This window comes from Hyaena hyaena, unplaced genomic scaffold (assembly GCF_003009895.1).
Source record: "Hyaena hyaena isolate Hyena2069 unplaced genomic scaffold, ASM300989v1 scaffold_9, whole genome shotgun sequence".
NCBI lineage: Eukaryota > Metazoa > Chordata > Mammalia > Carnivora > Hyaenidae > Hyaena > Hyaena hyaena.
Genome location: NW_024080641.1, coordinates 530,394 through 541,409, shown reverse-complemented (window position 1 = coordinate 541,409; position 11,016 = coordinate 530,394). Strand labels below are relative to the sequence as shown.

The 11,016-nt window shown below is 55.2% G+C and overlaps 2 protein-coding genes across 2 annotated transcripts; both read right to left on the bottom strand.

The window, feature by feature from the left end:
- Positions 1 to 118: 118 nt before the first annotated feature.
- KLK1 (kallikrein 1) lies at positions 119 to 4,337 on the bottom strand. Its single transcript, XM_039251139.1, has 5 exons — positions 4,292 to 4,337; positions 2,680 to 2,839; positions 1,150 to 1,436; positions 876 to 1,012; positions 119 to 274 (listed from the first exon to the last, which is right to left on the bottom strand). The coding sequence occupies exons 1-5, from the start codon at positions 4,335 to 4,337 to the stop codon at positions 119 to 121; spliced, it is 786 nt and encodes a 261-aa protein (XP_039107070.1).
- Positions 4,338 to 6,107: 1,770 nt separating this feature from the next.
- On the bottom strand, positions 6,108 to 10,981 carry KLK15 (kallikrein related peptidase 15). Its single transcript, XM_039244883.1, has 5 exons — positions 10,942 to 10,981; positions 7,712 to 7,868; positions 7,135 to 7,418; positions 6,878 to 7,014; positions 6,108 to 6,260 (listed from the first exon to the last, which is right to left on the bottom strand). The coding sequence occupies exons 1-5, from the start codon at positions 10,979 to 10,981 to the stop codon at positions 6,108 to 6,110; spliced, it is 771 nt and encodes a 256-aa protein (XP_039100814.1).
- Positions 10,982 to 11,016: the final 35 nt, after the last annotated feature.

Genomic DNA, 11,016 nt, shown 5'->3' with positions numbered 1-11,016 from the left:
TGGGCGGGGTGGGTCCCCAGCTTCCAGGCGCCAGAGTCTGGAAGGCCAGAGGACACCAAACATAAGGTGAATTTGATGCATATTGAGTTTACTGGGCTAGGAAACATGATGGGGGCATTCAGGGGTTGGCTGTCATGGTCTCTTTGATCCACTCCAGGTGCGAAAACACTTTGGTGTAGACAGCAGGCATTTTGGGGCTGCCACATGGGATGTGGCCCCAGGACGTGATTCCTTGAAACATACTATCGCAGATCAGTGGGCCCCCAGAGTCACCCTGCAGCACAAGGTGGAGAGAATGAGAAAGGTCAGCAAGGTCATGGGCGGGTTCCACCTTTGGAGGCCCAGCTCTAACACCTTGGGCTCACAAAGCTCAAGACAGTGACTCCCCAGCCCCAGGAGAGGACACAGTTCTCTCCAGGGTCCACTGCCAGAGGGCCGGCGGGATTCCAACAGGGGAGACAGCGGCTCGAGTCACGGCCAGTGGGGATGGGACGTCAGGGTCCAGTTTCTGAGCAGGAGGCAGGGTCCAGGAGAACGGTCCCAGCCGACAGATCAGTGGGGAAGAGGAGTGGGACCTTCAGGACTCATCTCTGATGTCACCTCTCCCAAAAAGCTTTCTTTGACTAGGCAGTAAATATGAGGGAGGAACAGGTGAACTCTGACGTGGAGGAGGGAGGTACCTGTGATACCAGGATGGGGGTGTGGGAAGGTAAGGGGGTAGGGGGAGGGCGCTGAGGCTTGGTTGTGGGAGATACAATTTGGAAGCTGCAGCGACAGATGCCTAGTTAGCTCTCAACAGCAGTCCAGAGCCTGAGTCCCCACCCCCAGCACCTCGAGGTCCAGGAGTGAGGGGAAGGGGGGACAGACTGGCTCACCACACAGGTGTCCTTGCCGCCCTCCAAGTGTCCAGCACACAGCATGAACTCCGTCACCTTCTGGGAGTGGGCTTTGGCACAGACTTCATTGGACAGAAGGTTGAGGTTCACACACTGGAGATCGTCTGGGTATACGACTACAGAACAGAGAGAAAATGACCCCAAGTGGCTCCTTGGCCCTTCCTCCCTCAGACTCCGGAGTCCAAGTCCCCAGCCCCTCCTCCCTACACCCAGGTGTCCGGGCTCCAGGCTGCATGGTCTGGCCTTGGCGTACACTTATCTGGTTCGATGCTGCCCCAGCCTGAGGCATAGCAGGTGCTTCCCACTTGGGGTTCCTGGGTGGGCAGGTCCAGGACCCTCACAGCGTCTGTTATCTGGGCGGGCTTGGCCAGGCGGAGCAGCATGATGTCATGGCTGTAGTCCTCTCCCGGGAGGCGGGTGTGTTTCTCCAGGAGGCTCAGGTTGAAGCCAGGGTGTGGAAAGCTGTCGCTGACCTGGACAAACTGGGCTGTGTCTTCGTGCTCAAACAGGTTGTGGCGACCCAGCCACATCTGGTAATTGCTGGGGAGAGAGGGGGCCCCAGGGAATAAGGAGAGAGGAGGGGGAAAGGGCGATGGGGAGCATGGGGGAGGGTCCCGGGGAGAGAGAGAGAAACAAGGAGTTACCATGGAGAGAGAGAGTTGGGAAGGTAAAGAGCTACAAAGAAAAGGCAATGAGTGAAAGACAGAAGGATGTGACAAGGTCAAAGCCAGAGACAAAGACAGTGAGACTGAAAAAAGAGCAGAAAAGGAGAGAGGGAATGAGAGGCAGAGGGAAGACAAACAGAGCACAAAGGAGACGGAGACAGAAGGAAGGGTCCCTGAGAAGAAGCACAGGTGAAGGAACAGACTTGGAAGAAGGAGCAGCAGGCGAGGTGCCCAAGTGACCGAGGGAAGAGGAAGCAAAGGGAGAGAGTGAGGGATTCAGGCGGTGGAGGGGGGACGGCAAGAGAGAGAACAGGAAGGGAGGACGAGGGGGCGGGGGAGGGGCCTGGGACCTGGTCAGCTGCAGCGGGGCGTGGGGCTGGTTCCCCAGCAGCGGGTGGCCTGGCCCCCAGCCCAAGGACAGCGTCCCCCTCCCTCCCCAGGCCTTCCCACCCTTTCCTCCTCCTCCTCACCCCACCCTTTCTCCTCCTCCTTTCTCCTGGGCTCCCACTAGGCTCCAGCTGAAACCAGCCCTTCCCTGTGTCCCCCGGGAGTGGATCATTGTCCTGGGGGGAGGGGCTGAGCCCATGAGAAGATCCCCTTACGGAAACATATGGGGATATTCCCTTCCTTTTCTCTGGGGTCCCCCTCAGTCCCATCCTGGGGGGTGCTCAGCAGCGATGGGGGAGAGGGAGTGAGGCAGAGACCCAGAGACAGAGATGGGGCAGAGAGATAGAGCATGAGACATACGGTGACAGGGATGCGGCAGAGGGACCCAGAGATGGACAGAGATATGGAGAGACATGGAGACCAAAGAGAGGGGGACAGAGAAGAACCTTAGTCATACAAACAGACAGACACACATCAGAGCCAGTTATGGGGAGACACAGAGAGGCAGGTGGGGGACACACAGGAGAGTTACAAGGAGAGACAAAAAGACACAGGTACCAATGGAGGGCTTTCCTGGGGCTGTGCCTGCCATTCTCCATGACCTAGACCAGTAATGTCTTTCTTTCCCTCGGTCCACCAGCCACCCCTGGGGTGAACCCGGCAGCAGTGCCCGTTGTTTCTTCCTGTGGGAGCACAGGCACCCCCTCCCCAGACCCTCTGCCTCCACTCACTCGTTTATGCAGTGGGCAGCTGTGAGCACCCACTGGGGGTGCACCAGGACGCCCCCGCACTGGAACTTGCTGTAATGGTACAGAGCTGCCTGCCAGGGTTGGGAATTCATCTTACAGTCCCAGCCTCCTATGATCCGGGACTGGATGGGGGGTGCAGCACCTGCAGAGAGGGCGCCGGGTCAGGGCAGGTGGGGAGGCAGCAAGGAGAGCCCGGAAGGCCTGGGCTAAGAGAGAGGGGGCTGTACCGGGGGGGGGGGCGGGGTTGGGGGGACATGGGTGTAGAGGAGCAAGGCTGGAGGTCTGGGGAGACGGGCAAGGGGTGTGGGAAGAACCTGGAATTCTGGAGCCTGCCCTGGGATTGTGGGTCGGTGGAAAGTTCTGCGTGGAAAGACTATGCTGAGAGCAGAGCCAACCGCAGGAGACAAGAAGGCAGGGTCTGGAGCAGCGCGTGGGGCAGGGCTTAGGTGACACAGGGGTGATCTGTGCCTCTTGATTGGGACTGGGAGAGGGTCCTCTGGTGGTCTGCGGTCCGGGGAGACGTAGGGAACTGGGGCTGGGGTCAGGACTGGGAGGGGGCTCAGGAAGAGGGAGAGCCAGATGATAGTTCTTCTGGGATTGGGTGATTCTCATGGAGACTGGGTTCACCGCGTGAGGCTAGTGGGGGCATCTAGGGTTCTCTTGGGGGTGGTGTCGGAGAGGGATGAAGATGGAGGCATGTTGGGGCCAAGCAGCTGTGGGAACGCAGGGAGGACCCACATGATGTGGGGTTTTAGAATCATATGTTGGGGTCCTGAGAGAGGTAGGGCAGGACAGCTGGACTCTGAAGTTATTTGAGATCCTGGAGGGAAGTCTAGAAAATCAGAGCTGCACAGGAGGGATTCACTTGGGGAGGACTGGAGCGTGGGCCGGGGACGGAACTTCCACAAGGAGAGGAGAACGTAGTTGGGGGTTCTGGAGGTTCTTCCTCAGGGAGAAGGCTGGGGTGCTGGATGGGGGTTCAGGGGCAACGTGGTGGGGAAGGAAGAGCCATCTGTAGAATCCTCATACCAGGAGGGGCAGGGGGCCCACCTGGAGTCATGGACTAGAAAGTCTGTTTGGAGAGAAGTGTAGGTGTCTGATGGAGTTTAGGGGTCTTGGGAAGACTTGAGGGGAAACAGATGCCAGGCACTGGAGGAGCTGGTTGAGAGCCGACAGCTGGATGGGAAAAATCTCCAGGGTGTGGAAGGATCTGGGACTCAGGAGCCCGAGCCACAGACCACAAGTGGGTAGAAGAAGGCTATCAGGGTCCCAGGATGTGCTGGGATAGGGGGCATTCCATGCAAGAGCTAGAGTCCCCCAGACAGAGACCCAGAGATGTCCCAGGCTCTGCCCCTTTGGTAAGGTGGCTCAGGACAGGGGTCTAAGTGGGGAAGAGGAGAAAATTCTGGGGGTTCCTGGGAGGGAGCAGGGACCTAGTGCAACAGTGAGAACCGTGACTGGAGAGGAGGGGCTGGGAGAGGGCCTGGGACCCGGGTCTGGGATGGACTGTAGGGGAGGAAGAAGTTACTGGAGGTGAGGGCAGCATGAAAGTGGGGCCCACTCTCCCCCTCCCCCTCCCATCCCTCTGTCTCACCAGCCCCCGCCAGGGACAGGGCAAGGCACAGAACCAGGAACCACATGGTGACCACAGGCAGGCAGGTGGTGAGCTTGGAGCTCAGGAGCCTCCCCCAGGAGCACTTTAAAGCCTTCATCCACATCCCCCACCCTGAGGACCCGCCCCTGCCCTGCTGGCATCCAGACGCTGGCCAAAGCCCTGCCCCTGCTGCCTCCTGGGGGCTGGACACCTCCTCCCACCCCAGAGCTGTGGAAGGGGCGGGAGAGCAACCACCTGTTGTTCCGTGAGCCCTGATTGTGCTGGAAGCATTCCTGGGGCCTGAGGCCAGACAGGGCAGGGCCTGGGGCTCCTGGGCCCATGCTCTTGGAGACACAGCCAGTGAGGGGAGGTGTGGTGGGGGGGGGAGTGGAAGAAGAAACAGGAGCGTGGAGGAATCCCTGACCTCCAATACAAAGTCCGATATATACCTGGACCCCGAGGAAGGTCACACACCCGAAGACCCAGGGTATCCTCAAACAGCAGCTGTGGGGCTCTGATTCCCTTCTTCCTGCACTGCTTGGAGTCAAGATTGGCATCTTGGTGTCCAAGCTTCAGCTGCCTTCGAAATGTAAGGCTTTCAGAACACTCTGATTCTTGCATTCCCAGACTCAGGATCTAGGTCCCTATCGTTTTTCTCCAAATAAAATCTTAGGGTACCTACCACCACAATCCTATTGCACCCAGATCCAGAAATGGGGTTTCAGTGGTCTCTCTAAGTAAGTTCCCTAGCATTTCAAAATGCAGTGTCCCCCGCTCCCAAAACAACATTGGGATCCCATCATACGCCACCGCTACTCCTTGAGCATCCAGATCCGGACGCTCAAGATTAGGTCCCTCAGAGTCCCAGGAATTCCAGACTATCTGCCTCCCAAGGTCAAGAGAGTCGTCTCTACAAATTCTAATTCCCCTTCCTTCAGTAGAATATTTAGGTCTCATGAGCCAGGTTCATGTAGTTCAAAATTCATTGACCTTGAAGATCACATTTTGGGGGGAATCTCTGTTGAGAATCAGGAACCAGATTTCTGCAGCCTCAATGGTAAACTCATAGGCTTCTGACACATTCTCTTTTCTCTTCAGTAAAATCAAAGTAGGTCACAGGTTAGCCCAGCCTCTGGTGTATGTCAGGAGTCTGCTTAAGGAGAAGGAGAGTATTTGCTTTTTGCCTGGCTACCAGGAAGCCCACAACTGAAGCTTGAAGTAAATGAAGTCATTCTTGATCATCTAGCATGTGCTGGAGGTCTTTTCCCCTGGGGTCCAGAGATATATTTGCCCTGTGCCAGGCACTATTAGAATCAGTTCATACGAACTTCCTCATTTAATCCTTATAACACTGCGAGGTAAGCAATAAGATGATCTCTGTTTCAAATATGGGGAAACTGAAGCTGAGTGGCATTGAGTCTTTTCCTCAAGATTACACAGCTGATCCTGTGTGTATGTGAATGAAGAGAGCCTTGCTTCAAGCCATTTCTCTTCACCTGGCATCGGGGCAGTAGGTGAAAAGGAGCAATGTACAGTGGCCTTGGGCTCCCCACCCAGTCTCTGGCTCCCACTTCCCTTCATCCCCAGAAGAAAGTCACAGAAACTCCTACAGAGAAACTTGCATCAGCACTGTTATCTCAGTGTTCAAACAGGTGACCTTGAGCACCAGCTCTGGACAAGTCCTTGGCTAACATGTGCGTCTTGGACAAATGGGGTCTTGTGGGATGGCTCAATTCTGTCCCAGGTCAGGATGGGGTGGCTGGACAGCTACGGGAGCTTTTACTCAGTCAGAGACACAGGTGGTAGACCGAAATAGTCAGTTCCTTTTCATGGTTTCCCTGATCCATCCCAAGTAGCTGCAGACTTTGGTATAGACACCAGGCTTGGTAGTAGAGTCACAGGGGACGTCACCCCAGGACACAATGCCCTGCAGGACTCCCCCACAGACCAGGGGCCCCCCGGAGTCACCCTGTGGGGAGAAGAGAAAGTCTGAGTGGGAAACTTCTGGATCCAGTGCTCCCATCCTTATCCTAATCACTGTGCACAATCTCAATCAAAACCCAATCCGACCCCACCCCATGCAATCCCACCCCAACTCAAGTCAATACAACCCAACTCAACCCCAACCTAGCACAAGTCAATACAACTCAGCCAATCCATGTTCAATCCCCACCATGTAACCCCACCCCCCACCCCACCCCCACATCTTCCCCATTCAAAATCAAACCAGACCTGTGTCCATCCTTACTGCCAACACAACCAATCCCAGTTGTTATGTCTTTCACATCCTAGACAAAACTTACCCCATCTGCACTTCAACCCAACATATTTTCCTTCTAAAATCAAACCAAGCCCATTCCTATTCTCGATTCAGACCCAGGCCACTCCAAACCAACCACCACATCATCCACCCCAAACACAACCCAGCCCTATTCCCATCTCTACCCATCTCCAACTCCACCCCCTTCTAATCGCTCATCCCTCTCCATCCCCAGACCTACCCCTGGCATCTTCTCTGGGCCAAAGCAAGCACAACCCGACCCCATCCCACGACCCAAGCCTGTCCCCCTACCCCATGGCTCTGACCTCACAGGAGTCCGTGCCTCCGCCCTCTACTCCTGCACACACCATAGTGTTCATGAGGCGCCCTGGGTAGTCCTCGCTACAAGATGTGGCCGGGATGACGCTGATGTTGGCACAATGCAGCGTATCTGGGAGACTCACTGGGGAGGACAGTGAACTTGGAGTGAATCTAAATTTTCAGGCCCTTGTGTCCTTCACCCAAGAACCCGGGAGCATAGGGTCCCTGGAGGCCTGACACCCAGCGCCGTCCTTTCACGCACCTTTTGGCCTTGTGTTCCCTTTGGCCCCCGCCTTGTCATCAGCCACCAGGCCCCAGCCGGACACCACGCAGGCCTCGCCCGGCTGGGGACAACGCGTGGGCAGCTCCACGGGACGCACTTGCGGGGAGAGGTGCGCGGGCCGGGTTAGGCGTAGCATCATGATGTCGTGGCGATGGCTGCGCGCTTCGTAGCGCGGGTGTGGGACGACGCGAGCCACAGTCCGCAGCTGCTCCGGGCCATCGCGCTTGCGCAGATTGTGCTCGCCCAGGAGCACCCGCATGAAGCTGTGCACGGGCGTGGGTGATTATCGGCAAGGGCAGTGAAGAGTAGACAGAAAGATCAAAAAGCCCGCAAGCTGGGGTCCTTCGTCCACCTGGGAATCTGGAGATGCCAGTACCCTCTCTTCCTGAGGCTCTGAAGCCCGAAGTTCTAGCCCTTGGCCCTCAGGGGCCACCGAGGTGCGCACATCCGGAACTCCACCCCCAGGCTCCAGCTCTTTCCTCCTCAGAATGCAAGATTCTCAGATCCCTAGACCCGGGGCATCCTGCCCTCAGGACCCTGAGCCCTGCCTTCATACCTGGTTTGGCAGTGGGCTGCAGACAGCACCCAGTGTGCAGAGATGAGGGAGGCGCCGCAGTTAAAGCGTCCGCCCTCGAAGAGGGCCACTTGCCACGGCTGGGAGTGGGGCTCGCACTCCTCATCTCTCAGCGTCTTGGCGGAGTCGTGCTGGGCTGCTGGGAGAGGAGGCAGAGGAAGACCCTTCAGGACAGAGTCTTTTCACCTGTCACACCTTGCATACACCCTGTGCTTTCTCCCCAATATCTTAGGATGTCCCTGTCCTTGAATTTCAAGTACCGTCTTCTCTTTGGCTTTGATAACTGCTGCTTGTTCTCTCCAGGACTGTCCCCTTGCCCTTGGCCGTCACCTGTTTACTACAAGATTCTGGGAGAGCGGGTATGTGGGAAAGGACCAGAAGGCAAGAAGTCCTCTGGGATTGGAAGTGGAGACAGGGTCACTGGATATGGCTCCGGAAAGATAGATGGTCACTTGGAATCGGCCATTCAAGGTCACCGAGCTGCCACAGACATCAGATGGATGTGGCCATTCAGTATGTATGACACACAGTCTTGGCTCCAGAGTCTGGACATCTCAGCCAAACGCAGATGTGGCCATACAAGGTCATGGGCAAACATACAGGTACAAGCAGTCTTCCAAACTTAGGAACTGATGTAGACAGCACTTTAACCTGAAAATCACTTGCATATAGATGGGCTGCAGCTTCAAGGATCACAGCACAGAGATTCATATGCATATATGAGTCTGGACAGTCCCAGTGTGGGTGTGTATGTGGACACACACACATGCACAGACATAACGTGTGGACACAGAAGCTCACATCTAAATTTACAGTCTCCTGTGTGGGTCTGAAGATACTAGATCACAGACTTGCACACTAGCACCCAGGAGCTGGACAAAAAGGTGGGGTCCTTAATAAGGGTACATGAGGGGAAACACAGGTATGCACTCAGGGTCCCAAAGATTTGTGCACAGACATGAGTCTAAGTATAGTGATTAAATCTGGAATGTTAGAGAAAAACCCCTGTGTGCAAACATGTTATATGTGAGCCTTTGTGCAAATTATTTGGCCTCTCTGAGCCTACATTTTCTCATCTGTAAGATGGGATTGTTGTAAGGATTAAATAAGAAAGGGAGAGGGGAGGGTTGGGTGGGGAGAGATGTCTGGCTTATTGTAGCTGCTTTATAAATACTACTTATTTATTTATTTATTTATTTATTTATTTATTTATTTATTTATTTCTAGGAGAGAGAGACAGCGTGAGCAGGGGAGGGTCAGAGAGAGGGGGAGACACAGACTCCGAAATAGGCTCCAGGCTCTGAGCTGGCAGTCAGCACAGAGCCCGACGCGGGGCTCGAACCCACGAACCGTGAGATCATGACCTAAGCGAAAGTCGGACGCTCAACCGACTAAGCCACCCAGGCGCCCCTAAATACTACTTATTTTAAACAAAGGACATGTAGATTTATTTATGCAGACATATATGTGGATGTTCAGGTAGGTTCTGGACAGAAATTTAGCCAAAGTAATTCAGACATATGACCAGGCTCAAATGAAGATAATCAAGGTCAAAACTGTGATTCATCCTCAAGTCACTTTGTGGGGATTCAAAGTAATAGACACTGACCCAGAGGACAAACACTCAGATGTGGACCCACTAGATCACACCCCAAGGAAACAATGGACACAGAGCTAGGCATCCAAGGTCAAAGACATAGCCAGAGGCACAAGACAGGACATGTTTTCCCATTTCTAGACCTGTCCTCTGGTCAGTCACTTGGTGTTCAAGGTCACTCATTGGGTTTCACATAGGGGACCTGGTTCATACATGTGGGCAGGATGTGGACACAGAGGGCCTTGAAAACCCACCACACACACACACACACACACACACACACACACAGCACTGCAGCATTGTGCCATGCACAAGGATATAAACAGGGATGTTTCAAAGTCACAAGACCATGACCTGCTACTGCGCAATGGGGATGTGAGCCCTCAAGATCACAGCCAAGCACACAGACAACCACACTGGGGCAGGAATTTGCACAGCTAGACAAAATGCCTACACTCCGCCTGCCAGGGTCAAGAACTGGGCCAAGGGCCCTGGCAAGGGTGGGGGAATGCGGATGTGGTAGACAGGGGGCTTAACAAGGCAAGGGTGGGGTTCTCCTGCAAAGGAGGACAGAGGGTGCGGGCTGAACAGCTGGGCATCGAGGCTGCATCTGGCCAGTCTAAGCCGGAGGAGGGTGGAGGCCCTGGCTGGGTGCAGCGGCAGGCGGGCGGGAGGCAGGGAGGAGAGAGCACAGAGAGAGCCTGAGGGGAGGCTGGCAGCAGGGGGGAGCTTCAAGGGGCCCCCAGAGGCGAGGGTCATGTGGGGATATAATGAAAGTCCACCCTCAGTTTCTCTAGGTAGAGGCATCAGGTTACAGTTAAATTCTCCATGGGTGGTAGCTGAACATGGTTTGGAGTTTTCCTGCTACCCAGGGTCACCTTGACATTGTGGCCGCCCCTCTCCAGCCTCAGCCCTCTTCCCTGTCAAGTGAGGCCAGTAGTGTCTACCCCATAGAGATGTTTTTGAGAATCAGATGAGCCCTGGCATATACCCAACACTCAGAAATGCGAACACCCCCTTTCAGGGCACTGCCCTGGATCAAGTCCCTTCTCGTGCCTCACACACAGGACCACGTTTAATCCTCATACCCCTGGGGGCATCTGTTCTTATGTCCATGGTACAGTTGGGGATCCTGAGTCGCAGGGATGTTAAGTAGCTAGAAAATGGTGAGTTAGAATTCGAACCTGGAGTCTGTGCTCTTGGCCTGTTAACACTTGTTGAATGCTTATTATGAGCTTTCTCTACATTATGCTATTGAAACCTTGCTGGGTAGGTGCTGTCTTGTAGAGAAGGCACTCTTGGTGGAGAGAGAGGAAGTAATTTCCTCAAGGTCACACAGCAAGGAGGGGGCAGCCCCAGGCCTTGAACTTAGGTCTGTGTCATCCCCAGAGCTGATTTGTCGGCAGCAGCGAGAGACCCAGTTGGCATGGGAGCAACCCCAGACCTCTGACAGCTCTTGGGGTACAGTGAGCACTCAGGAGCATCGGTGGTTGGGTGGGGTGGGGGAGGAGTAGGTTTGGGGGCACTGGCAGACTGTAGGGCCTGGATTTGCTCCTGATGGAGAGGAAGGGTACCACACTCCCACAGACCCAGACCTGACCTGGGCCCACCTCACCTGACGTCAGCAGGAAGGAGAAGGTGAGGAGACGCCACATTATGGAGAAGGGATGAGGGTTCTGCCAAAGTCTGG